Here is a 12,850-nt window from a genome sequence, read left to right as displayed (position 1 = left end):
ATTGATTTGAGGCAAGATATTGCAGTTTTATTATTGTGACTTTTGAGTAACCGTTTTAGCACCGTTTTAAATTTTCCATCCATACTGCATATAGTGTAATTGAGTCGTTTTCCTTTACCTGCCTAACAGAACCTCCCTCACGTAATGAAACTTTGCAACTGCGCAGCTAATCGTCTTGTTCCTATCACAGTGAAGTAGTGTAACAAACATTAGTGTCTCAAATGTATATTTGTAATCGTCTAAAGAATATGAACTAACAATGCACAACACAGCAGCACCTACGTGTTGTACCGTTTATCTTTAACTGGTTCGCTCGTAAAGCAGAAAATAGTAACCCGCACCACGTTTGTAACTGGCACCATCTGAATCTAAAACTATTGTGCGAAATCGTACTCCGTCTGTGCTTGTTTGTATCGCTTTTGTTCTCTTCCGTCTAGCTTGGCTAATATCCATCATTATCATTCGGAACACAACGCTCGTGACGCGCCGCACGACATCGTGCAGATGAGCATTACTTAACATACTTTCGGTAGGTGTTATCCATCGCATAATCAACCGCATTATCGATCGGATGGATGATGAACGGAATGGCCAGCAAGCCGAGCATGGTTGGTCCCCATTTGGCAACCGGTCCCTTTACCTTGTTCGCTTTTAAGGCAGCCTTTGACAACCAGCAAATTCTGAAGAAACGAAGCATGATAAATTTTAGTATTATTAATAAAATGTTTGTTGCTTGAAGGAAACCGCCTACCGGTTGATGGTGAATCCGGGTATGATGACCGAGGCAAACATTTGCCATAGCAGAGTATCGCCAGATGCAACCGCAGCACCGCGGAATCCTCCACCTAGTATTTCCGGTTTCTGTAAACAATACAAAACAATTAACGGTGTGACAGCTGGCTAGCTAGCTCGAACCTACATCGTATTGTTTCTTTGATTTATCAGCCGTATCCGCCAGTACGTAACTGATCGCCACAGCATAGCTAGCGTGCACAAAGATCTTCTTGATCACCGGTCGGAATGCTTCTCCGATCTCGTTCGCATATCCTTGAATGCATTATAAGGAAAGAAGGTCAAGGAAAACAGGGCTTCATGATGTAACGCAATACGAGAAACACTGCGTGACCCTACCTAGATAGCGCACCGGGGTGTCCCGATACAGATCCTTCTCGGTAATTGACATCGTTCTGAGATTGGCCTATATAACGCCTCCGCGGTTCCGGAACGCCGCCGTATTAATCAGCAAATTAGCGTTGCAAAAAAAAACTTAACCACTCGACAAAACCTCTTATCACCTGGGTGATAATCAGCACCACACTTGAGCAAATGCACCGTCACACTCCCGATCAATGCTTTTGTTTACATAACATTGAACCCGTTCAGCCAGCACGTGACAAAAATGCCGCGCAAGATTTTCCTTCGTGTTACAGCGCTTTTTCGCGTGCAAAACGGTTTTCTATCAGCTGTGTGATGGCTGGCTGTCAAAACACGGGCTGCGGTCGCACTTTCCGACAAGCCAGCTGGTACCGTAGTACGGACTGATGTAAAATGACATGTCTGTTCTAAGTTAGTTGTACTACGGTGGCTGTTTAGGAGCATACACTATGCAGCCAAGAAACGGTAGCCATGTTTTGCTGATGTTCAATCAGTTGAAGAATTCGGTCTGGGTTGTTTAAACGAGCAAGCGCCAGTGTGTGCGTACAACCGTATTGTTTTGTACCACACCACACCACTACCAACACGCGATGCACGGATTTGCAGGAAAAAATACACTCTCGCTGGCATTTTACACTGAAATGACGCGTTTGTTCGACAAAACGGATCGAAGTGAGCTGTCAAGGCTGGCTTTGTAGCGCGTCGCGTGAAAAATTGGATGAAAATCTATCTCCCGTTCGTGCGTGTGTGATGAAGTTGTCGTTTGATCGCTTGCTATCGAGTTTGTTTCGTGCTGTCCCGCGTTTTCCAAGTGATAAAAGGTGGAAAGTTTGTGGTTTGCCTATCGTTCGCATGATTGCGTAAAAAGTGTAAGCCAGTTTCTTCCATTTTTCTGTAGCCTCCCCGTACGGGGAGTAGTGAAAAAATGTATACACACATTCATGTGCAGTCGTCCGTCGGAAGGCCAACCAGTGAAATCGTGGCTTATCGCCTGCTCGCTCACTCTTGCGGTGTGGAATAATCGCCACAATGCATCGTCTCTGTTCGCCTATTTCGGAGGTTGCACTCGAAAGTCAAATGTCCGCTTCTTTGCGTGTGCCTGTTTTCCGCTGCTACGTGGTATTCTTCATCGAAGCTGTGTGGCTGGCTGTGGTTGGTAGCGTTTTTGGGGAAAACAGTTCATTGTTAGTTGTAGGGCACCGTTCCACGAAGAAAGAAAAATGTCCCACACGTCACCGTCAGGCGGTTAATTGTATTATTCTTTTCTACATTTGAGAGTATTCGAACGAAAATCGTCGTATGCAAATGCGAATGCACGTGTGTTTGTGTGTGGGTTAACGAACTGTTGTGTGTACTCTGTGAAAGAGAGCTTGTGCGTGTGAAGTTGTGTGCGTCGTCTGTGCCTGTTTTCGGTGTGTGGTGTAACAAAAAGTGACTAAAATTACGTGTTTCGGGTGTATTTCAACCGTACGCAAGAATAAGCGCTGGGTCATTGTAATTAGCTGTGTTTTGCGTAAATTGTTGTTGTTCTTTTTGAAAGACACGCTTGCTTACACTAAGTTACGAAAGGAAAGGTTACCTGAAGGTGGACTTTATGGTCAAAATAAAGCAATAACTGTGACAAATACCGAATTGTTGTAAAAATTCACGGTCATCCAAAGAATATGCGTGGTGATGTGTTTGGAATGTTTTGGAGAATTTTTTGAATTGTTCAATTTTATTAGTTTTTTTTCATTACCTGTAACCTGCTGGCTGCGGAACGATCAAGAATCCTTTGTTTTCAATTTTTGATTGGTCACCCTCGGGGTGAAGACGTACCACCAATACTGAAACACCTAGCGCCATCACAGCTAGCTACTCTGTGTGTTGGTGGAGAGTGATGAAGCTTTTCCACAATGAGTAGAAAAAAAACGCTGAAACGCACTGTTATTACTTTTCACGCGTAACGTCAAACATTTTCCAACGAAAAGTGTTGGTGGAAGAAGTAAAAACCACCAATACTATTTACAAAGGGAAATTTATTGTCTCTTTTGTTCGCCTCATGAAAAAATAATTCCTTTCTAGCAGAGAACGGTTTACAAGCCAAAACAAACAATCGAACAAGAAGAAGTAACAAATTGTGTTTATTTTTCTGCTTCAATTGCTGACGTTTCGTTGTCTTCATCTTCACAAGTTGTGTGATTGTTTTTCTTTCAACGATTTTCAGCTGTTTTATTTGATAAGCCGTTCTGCTGTGTGTGTGTGTCTGTATGATTCAATTGCGAATTTATCATCTGGTGCTAAACATACACCTCTCAGTAGCCACGAATTGGAAAACTATTATCATCACCTGACTGCACGTACACACACACACGCATGTTCAACACTGCGATGCAAAAGTGCACAGTAGTACAAAGTGTGTTGGCGAGATCATTTACGCCGTCTGTTTGATATAATGTGATGGGAAGGTGATGTGGTTGATTTTAGTATGCGCTGCTGTATGTGTGTGTGTGGCTACAACGACGAGGCCATTGAATGTTTATTTTCTCTCTCTCTGTTCTTTCTGTGTGTGAGTGAATGTGTGGTTTGTCGTGTGTATGAAAACGAAGGGGGGAGATACGTTTTAATGGCGCCCATAATAAGCGAGGTGAACAAAATAAGATAACCTTTGAACGAAGTATGTAGTTAGACGCTGATAAAAAGAAGGTTGGATGCAAATCACAGAAAAAACGTACATTTTATTCATGCAAATGGTGTGAAAGTCATTTCTTTTCTTATACAGTGCGTTTGTGCGTTTGTGTTTTAGAGATTCTAGCCAAAGAGTTTTAAGTGCTTAATTGTGATATTTGTTTACACCTTAAGTTATTTGCGTACGATTTTTTTTGTGTTGCTGTGTGTGATGTGCTTGTGTTCGTATACACGCTCTGGTGCCCATAAAACGTTATCTTGTGTACGCATGCATGCATTACCAGCAGCAACAACGACCTTGGCTTGCAATGAAAACAACGCAAAACAAATGTCTGAATGTGTCTTGTTTCGTGTGAAGGGTGGGGCGGGGGGGTAGCAGAAGGGCGAAGGGTGGAGAGCATGATACTCACCAACCGTGTTTTTCCCCGTATCATACATCATCCTTTATGATACCGATGTATCTGTGTATCCTAGAAACCCGACGCAAACGCTTGTGTCGAAGCACTAAAGTGTGATGCTCGTACACAGCTGACAAGTATCAGACATTTTTTTTTGCAAAACGTAGCGTAGAGTGAAATGTTCAAAAAAAGAAAGAAAGAAACGCAACACCATTTGAAAACTGCAGCAAATTACGGAATTCGAACGATAAACGAAGAAAAAGGAAACGCTCAAAGACAAGAAACTGTAAAGAAAAGAAAATGAAAAATATGCTTCCTTTTCTCTTGCTATTTTTCCTTCTGTTTTGTTGCTTTTTGATAATTTGTGGTAAAATTATCAGTGCATGAAAACAAATATGCTTTTCGCTGTGCGCTCGAAATGGCATATGTGTGCATACTTGTGGATAAATACATACACACACAAGAAATGAAGAATGATAAAATCCAGTAAAAGAAAAGAAAGGCCCAATTAACATTCCATTTACTGTTGTTGCTTGTAGCAACCAGGCACATTAGGAGATTGTTGCGTTTTTATGCTTCTTTGCGAGACAAAGAAGTCTATTATATAATGACAGTCTTTGTCTGCCAATATTTGTTTTATTTTAAGAATATTTTTTTTATTTACCCTCTATAAATTATGAGTACTTTTCTATTTACTATGACTTTTAATCTTTCCGTTTTTCATAATCGCTTACAGTGCAATTGTCTTATTTATTTCTTTGTTGTGGCTTATTTCTAACGATGCGGCAAGTTCTTTTTGACTGTTTAGTGTATGTTTCATTTTTTAATTAACGCTTCTCTGCCTGTGTGCGTGTAGAAACTGCCCCCCTTGTGGCTGAGGCAACTCATCGCAAAACACAATTTTTCGTTTTTCATTCATTTTCGCTTTGTCTTAGCCGCTCCATTTTTGCTGAATTTTGTGCTTCTTTTTGTGTTCAAAGTTCAGCCAGTTGGTGTTCGTCGAATCGTCAACACTATCGCTTATTATATTGCGATTATTTTATTGGCCAAATTACGTCGTTATTGCTTTGGAATTAATGGAGTTATACACACAAAGAGACAAACTAATGCAGCTGTGAGATAATTTACTCAAAATTAATGAAAAAAACGCTACTCACATATTATATAACGCGAAGGCAATATAAAGTTGACATTAGTTACACAAAGTGCTTTTCAAGGCTTTTTACGTGTCATGTGTATGGGCGCCGCGTGTGTGATCGTGAAATTAAGGACAAACACACTGTTCTTCCAACACGGCAACAGAACAGTGTCACGATCTGTCACATCTAGAGAGAACATTCTCCGTCACTGGAAATGCAAGCTGAAGGGCCCTTCCAGCAAACAGGAAGAGCCCTCCGCTTTTCCACACATATATAGCCACTTACCCCCGTTCCAAGGTGAAACCAAACGTGGTCGCGGTGCATGCAGATTGTTTGCCATCCTCTCGGTGGAAAATGCAAAGGCGGTGGAAAAACGATTAGTATGTTCTAGTTGGAAATAAATCGATCCGTGTCTTTGTCTTTGATTCGTCATTGAAAGCACCTAGAATGGGATATGGTATATTCTTTGTGGTTACCATAACGCAGGGAAAATGCTGACGGATTTTAAGAACGAACGTGGCTTTCGCTTTTGTTATATTTCCCTCCGCGTAGGTGTTGTTCTGGTTGCGTTTTTCTCACACTTCCACGCAGGGCGGCATCGTGTTGCGCTTTGGTGCGTGTTGTTGTGTGGGTGTGTGGGTGTGTGTGTGGGGCCATATGGATGTTCAAATTTTCCTGCATTTTTCCGTCAGTTTTTCGCTATACACCGCACCGTGTCCAGCTGATGCACGATACCAATACATGTGCAAAAGATGCTTTTATTTGTTACAAGCTTTTTCTTTCAAGACGGTTCTGTTGTTGCAAAGAAAGAACGAATATGTAACACAAATTTTATCAAAAACTAAAAAATCGTTTTTAGTAGTGGAATATTCATTGCCAAAACGGAGGAATAAAATCTTATTACGTCATAAGGACATTCTATTGAAAATGGTAAATGTAAATAAACCAGAATGTGTGTATTAGTGTGTGGGAAAATGTCGTAAAAAGTGCAATTTGTGATAATTATTTCGTCTTTTTAATGATGATTTAATGCGTAGGAAGCTTTATTTTACTTTCTTTGAAAAATTGCTTTCCACTTTTGAAAAAAGGGAATAAAATAGGATTTTTATCAACCCGTTTTTCATGCAATTTCTTTTCCCATGAGTATATTTATGTGAAGTTTTAAAACGGATACAAATGTCCTTTGGAGCAAATATGTCAGTTATGAAATGACAAATGTCAACCAGCTGAAGCACCAATACATGTAACCGTAGGAATGCAGCATTTCGTATCCTTTTTTTTGAAACTTTTACTTTCCTTTCTTGATGCATGTGTAAACGCCTGTCTTTGGAGTGTTTAGACGAACTTTCTTTCAACTTTAACTCTAGTGACGAAATCAGTGTTAAAAGAATTTAAATTTTATTTTCTGCAGTGCAGCTAATTTAGTGCGTCATGGTGAAATGGTGATGGATGGAGAATATTCTACTTGCGAATGAATTTCAACTGATTGGTCCAGTTTAATCAAGTATAGTGAAAACTTTACAACCTCATATAATTTCGCTTGTATTGTACAAAACGTGTTTGTGCTGAGTGCAAAAAAAAATCTACTTAAAAACTGTGGAAAACAGTGAGGAAATTAAGTGAAAAAAAATTAATCGGCTTTGTGTGGTAAAAACCAGTGTGTGAGCTCAGTATTCGTGCAAAGGTTAAGTGTGTTTAAGGGCTTTAAGTCCCACTCTTCTAACCTCCGATGGCAGTGTGTGCGTTTGGATAAAGTTATGACCAAAATCAACAACCCGCAAACTATGCGAAGCAATGCTCAAAGGATTATTGTTGGCAAATTTTAGCTGCTGTTGTACGTTGAAACTTTGCCACAGGGGAATATAAAGTGATTAATTAAGGTAAGTAAGTAAAACAATTTTGCGAAAAATGTTATGATGTTAGATGTAAGAATTAAGCTTAAAAACAAGTTCAGCTGTGAACGAAGCAAATTAAATTATTGAACGCATTTCTTCATTGAGCGACACTAAATTGTATTGTTTTCCGGAAAATGTATTTACTGAAGCCCCAACCCGGGGGGTAAAATGCTTCGTGGAAGGTAAAGGAAAAACTCATGGATTGTGGCCCCATGTTCCACCGAGCGCCGGGTTATAATTAACTCGAAACAAGAGTACAGGAATTGCGAATCAGGGAGAAACGATTAAAATCGAATCAACCAATTAACGAAGCATTCTTTTTTTTCGCGCGGCCATCCCCACCACGCCACGTGGGAGCTCATTTAGCCAGAAATTCAATCAAACTCAAGCGCATCGACGCAACATCGACTTATACTTCTGCTTTCCTCCGGTGTGACGCTTCCAAGCTTTTGCCCAGCCAAGGGGAAGTGGGAATGAAAATTAGCTTTGCAAAAAATGAAAAAAAAATTGCATGATTCAGAGTTGACGTTCTGCTGTGCTGTGAAATGAGTTCCGGGAAAGAACATTATTAAGGCAAAATTCTTTTTTTTTTTAACAATCGCTCCGGAAGCAACGGTCGCACTACGATTTGGGGATACATTTTCGCAACACCAAAAAGTAAGCAAAGAAAAAAAAATTGCCAAAACATCCCCCAAAAAAGGGGTGGCGTTCGTCACGCAATGTGGATTTGATGTGTAATTCTTTTTCTTTATTCTTTATTTTCGTCCAATTCCTCCAAATCAAGGGCATCGGTTGGCCGGTTCGCTGCGGTAACTTCAAAAAGGAGTACAGTGTTCGATTGAACAGTTTATTAGTAGAAAAAGAAGAATTATGAGCGAAGTTTTCAGGTGGAAATGATGTCGCCATTACGGGTTTGATTTTTTATTTTTGTAGTTTTTTTTCACATCCACCTTGTTTGGGTGAATAATCGATTGAGGGAAAAATAATTCTTGCATCTCTGAAAATATTCGTTGGGCAAAATATTACAAAAGCCTCCAAAAAGTGCAGGGAAATATTCATTTCTTGGACATCCAATTTACATTCCAGTCTAATACATCAAATTGACATTCCAGACAAATAATTTAGGAAAGGGTTTCTTGGTACTCCAACGCAATGTTTTCCACTCCATAAATCCATAACGTCCCGCATCTTCTTGCTCTTAACAAGTTAATCCTAACATATTTCTTTTTGTCTTGTCTTCAACAAGAATTATCCATAGTGGAATAGCCTTAAAGGAATTCTCGTCCATCCAAGACCTTTGACTTTTATGCAGAACAAACCACCTTTTACAAAAAGGCCTTGTGAGGTTGTAGTGCCAAAATTAATACAAAAGTTCAAAATATTTCGACAGAGTTATTGCCTTGAACTCCCAATATCTGACTAGTATTTCCAGGCCATAAAAAAGCTGAACTTTGCCCCCCTGCAGCCTTGCATCTTGCGGCTAGCAACTACAAAGTAATTAAGCTCCAATATCTTTACTTCTCACCATATCGATTGCCATCAGCACCGAGGACCCCATTTCAGTTTCTACTTCCAACTTCCACCCAAACTAACCTTTCCCTCTTCCCTCTTGTTGACATGATTGATTGATGTTTCACTGATCGTATCAGGTCGCGAATAGCACAAAACAGCTCCACAGTTGTGTGCTTATTGGTGCAGGGGTCTAGACAGTGCGATTGAATTTCCAGTTTTTCGCTCCAATCGTTACATTTTCCAAGAGACTCCGGATCCGTGTTTGTCGCTTGGTCCACCCTCCCGCATCACATAATGGTATCCTTTTTCGTGGTTCAGTCATCCACACCGTACCAGAGATCGTTTCGAATGAGTTGGAAGAGGGCCTGAGGAAACATGGTCTTGGGGTTTGTCTCTGTAATGGGTGATATACCCTTGTTGGGTGGAAAATATGTCCCTCCGTACCTCCATAATGCTCGAGGCATATTTTTTGAAGACGGTCGATTATGGACGGTAGTGTTTGTTGGCGAACAGCAGCAGTTGGTCGCATTGCAGCAACGTGAAAACATTAAGCAGCATCGACTGTTCATGGTTTGCTCAAAAATGGCACTAAATCACATTTGTGTTTCGTTTAAAGCAGTCATTGGAGCAACGGAATGTTAAGTGAAGCCTATTTTTTGTGGACAACATTCACAGCAATTCAGTTTTCTATTAGTTTCCCCCCTTTTTTAAGGACTTCGTACAAAAAAAATTAGGCCACTCGCCTAAAAGGCCAAACAAATAACGCACCAAATCGTCGTTGGGGTACCATCTGGTTTTGTTGGACTTAAACAATTCTTCAGACACCAGTCAGTACCTTCTGGGTTGGGGTTTTGCCGTCGTTTGGGGAATTTTTTTCCCTCCTCAGTTTTCTGTCTGATGACCTCAATTCGACCGCTACCTCAAAGGGGGGAAGGTAAAAGGCAATACAACGGCCTTGCCAATGTAAAATCCGAACATTGCATCGTGCTCTTGTTTGTGCCCTCGAGTCTGGGATTTATTTTCCTCCTATAGTTTACAACTGCAAGCAGGAAGTGTGGAACCTTGCTTACACTTCCCCCACTTGAAAACGGTTGTCATAAGCACGTGTAATAAATGCTCCAGTTTCTTGGAAGCACTTGGGGGAGACATTTCGTGTCTTAATGTCGTCCAAGTCGTTGATGGCCAGGACACACACACAGACTTATTGTCGGACTATCGGAATAGTTTATCAAATGAAGGTATTGCGTGTTGAATAGTTAATGTATGTAACGTTGGCCACTTTATGATCGTCAGACCTTCCTTACACCCGGTTACCTGAAGGTAATGCTTGCAAACCTCAGTTTGTTGGGGAATTTCAATCAGGCCCGAGGTTCAAAATGAGTTTTCTACGTTTACAATTACTTGGGAAGATTGTGACATTTATAATTAATTGTTATATTTTATTAAATGTCTTTTAATACTAAATTATGTTCGACGTATTAGTGTAGTACCATAATCCTTCAATATTAAAGTATGCTTATGTGTTGGAGAATAGGGATTATAGGAATTCCTAACATAAACCACTTACAACCAATTCGTTTTCCTTTCCTTGGAAAATAACATGCGACAGAAGGAAAAGCTTGCGACCGTTGAATGAGGTCACTGTTGAAGAATTTCTTAGAAGAGAAGATTAATTTTCTCGTAAGATTTCTTCGAATAACGTTTTCTGAGACGTCAAAGTTTCAAAATATCGTTGCTCTTTCCCTCCGCAGTATTGCATGAATCATTTTCCAGAAATTAATTTGTGGTATAAACTCAAACTCCGTACCTTGCTGTTACTTAGTATTGCAAAGTGTACACCAGCCCCGATTACGATGCAGGCAGGTACGCATCACGTGAATGGTCTATGCACTAGAGCCGCTCGGAGCTGTTTACTTTGAAGAAGCTGTGGGTTGGATTGCACCGGTTCCAAGACGTGTGATGATCGATCGTGAAGCCGTCGCTGATTATCGTACAGTATAGGAGTTCATCGACACACTGCATGAAGTGTGCTGATAAGTAGTGCAAATAACTATTGCACTTTTGCAAGTCAAGCATAGTGGCTATAGTGTTTTGAGTTTGCTGTAATCTGTTAATAGTTTGCAATTACGGACGGGAGATTAAGTTGTCCTTTTCTTCATTTTAATCCTTAGGAAACAAATGTGATTAGCAATTTGGAACAATCCGTAAAATTATAGAATTAATGTATAATTTTATTATAAATTAAAAAGTTTTAAAAAATACCTATCAAACGTCCGCTTTATTGGAAAGACAAAGGAAATAACTTTGACTGCCTCGCTGTGTGTTTACTTTCCTTTTCTTTTTCGAAGACATTACCATCCCACGTCATAGATAAAACAAAAATGGTCGACTGCAACAATCCACAGCCAACGCTTGCGATTGATGCAGTGTTTATCGTGGTTTACGAATAAGCAAATAATTAGGTCATGGGAAACAGACAAGCCGCCGCAACGTCTGTCTCTCACTTCCTTGCAATAACTTTCCCTCTTAATTCCCAACCATAATTCACCATTTGCATTCGTCAAAGTTGGTGAAGATGTGGTGGCGTTTTCTTGCCTTGATGCAGCAAGAACCGCCACAATATTCTGCCGTCCCTTGGGTGTGGACCAAATGTGGCAACAGTTCTCCCGACCGGAAGCGTGGGAAGCGGATGTCGGAGATGATTTACTGTGATCCAATACAACCGTTCCACGTAAGGGGAATGCCACTCGATGAACATTTCCACGTATCATGGTACGTATGCGTACGAGTTTGTTTGTGCGACGAATATTTCTCTGGAAAGTTTTATTTATTTATTATATTGACGGAAGTTCAAATCGGGAGTTGTTGCTGTTCGTTGTGCCGTGAAATTGTATAAAGTCAGATCTATCTTTATAAAAAAAAATGTTTCCACTGTTTGAAAAATTGTGCTTCATTCTACTCCAACAGCTTGAATTTTCGCCCATCTTGGTTAATAAGTTATTGCTCTCGATCAAGGTTGTTCGCGCGTAATTCGCAACAGAACGCGCGCGGTTTTTATGATCCGCCACAAAAAGACGAAAATAAATAAATAAATTTAGCGTCGATTGAAGACCGACGTTCGTGGAACGAATTGCACCAGTTTGGGCCCCAACACTACCCGGGAACGGTTTTGTTTCCTAGCAATTTTTCAAGGCTTTCGTTCAATTTAGATTCGCTCGTTCGAGTTCATTGATTACTTTTTTTTTAAATCGTGTATTAATCTTTCGTTGGCAAGGTTGGCATTTTCTGCCAATTACATATTATTATTTTTATATTTAATGGTAATACTTCGTATACTAATTCTGAAAAAAAGGTGGAATAAACCAAAGGTGGCACATAGCTGATGTGGAAAATAATGTCGATCGATTATTCATGAACGCAAATGGTGGCGCAATGGCGAAATCAATTTACTTTCTCCAGCTTTCCGTCGTTCCAGCAATTCAAGTGTCAATATTTACTTCCATTTTGTTGTGTGGGATGTGATTTCCTTCCGGCGAAGGTGGAAAACTTGTTTTTAATATTACTTTTTTATTTTATGGTGGGATTTTTCCATGAGATTTTGAGTTTAAACGGGACGGAGTATTTATTTTTATGTTGTGGCAAACAACATAAACAACAAAATGGCATTTGTTACCTTGATCTTTATTTGTACACTATTTTCATTATTTATCTTACTATTTAAGAAATAAAACCATCATCCGGCACAGTACGTCATTGAATATTATTCCCATTAAATATCTTCCCTCCAAATCCCATCCCTTACAATGTTTCTCTATCGCAAAGCGTTGCCACGCTCTCGACAATTTAGTCTTACCGGGTGTACTTTTCGTGATTAAGCAATAAGCAAACGATGCACACTGCACAAATGTACTATACTTAACGCTGGAAGTTGTTATTTCTTAGCGAGGCTGACCATCAGCAGACGCAATTGTATTGTTGTTTGTGTAAAAGAAGGAAAACACGATTAGATTAACAGCAAATCAGCGCCAGCATCTAGTTTGGTCCGGATTCTAATTATATGGTGTAAGTTCATTCGATTGCTGTA

General features: G+C 40.1%; 2 protein-coding genes across 7 annotated transcripts in view; one reads left to right on the top strand and one right to left on the bottom strand.

Annotated features, from left to right (window-relative positions):
- Window positions 1-5: 5 nt before the first annotated feature.
- Window positions 6-1,498, bottom strand: LOC125774887 (mitochondrial fission process protein 1). The gene is made up of 4 exons (XM_049445255.1): window positions 1,132-1,498; window positions 920-1,047; window positions 752-861; window positions 6-680 (listed from the first exon to the last, which is right to left on the bottom strand). The coding sequence occupies exons 1-4, from the start codon at window positions 1,181-1,183 to the stop codon at window positions 512-514; spliced, it is 459 nt and encodes a 152-aa protein (XP_049301212.1). The 5' UTR covers window positions 1,184-1,498; the 3' UTR covers window positions 6-511.
- Window positions 1,499-1,761: 263 nt separating this feature from the next.
- The window catches only part of LOC125774823 (myotubularin-related protein 3), a 32,786-nt gene continuing 21,697 nt past the window's right edge, over window positions 1,762-12,850 (top strand). The window contains exons 1-2 of one of the 6 annotated variants that reach the window (XM_049445090.1): window positions 1,762-1,976; window positions 6,771-7,239. The gene's annotated coding sequence lies outside the window, so the exon portion shown is untranslated. Of the gene's footprint in view, window positions 2,025-2,068; window positions 2,308-2,339; window positions 2,650-2,697; window positions 3,841-6,770; window positions 7,240-12,850 lie in introns of those variants that run through there. The other 5 variants (XM_049445089.1, XM_049445091.1, XM_049445094.1 and 2 more) reach the window with 5 other exon arrangements.

Source organism: Anopheles funestus, chromosome 2RL (genome assembly GCF_943734845.2).
Source record: "Anopheles funestus chromosome 2RL, idAnoFuneDA-416_04, whole genome shotgun sequence".
Lineage (NCBI taxonomy): Eukaryota > Metazoa > Arthropoda > Insecta > Diptera > Culicidae > Anopheles > Anopheles funestus.
Note: the sequence above shows the minus strand (reverse complement) of the source record. Positions and strands in the feature narration are given on the sequence as shown.

Excerpts from the sequence above, each read along its gene's own strand:
- LOC125774887 (XM_049445255.1), bottom strand. The coding sequence starts at position 1,183 with ATGTCAATTACCGAGAAGGATCTGTATCGGGACACCCCGGTGCGCTAT. Across the intron at positions 862-919 it reads AATCAAAGAAACAATACGAT|AAACCGGAAATACTAGGTGG; the intron begins GTAGGTTCGAGC and ends TATTGTTTACAG. Across the intron at positions 681-751 it reads CCCGGATTCACCATCAACCG|AATTTGCTGGTTGTCAAAGG; the intron begins GTAGGCGGTTTC and ends TCGTTTCTTCAG.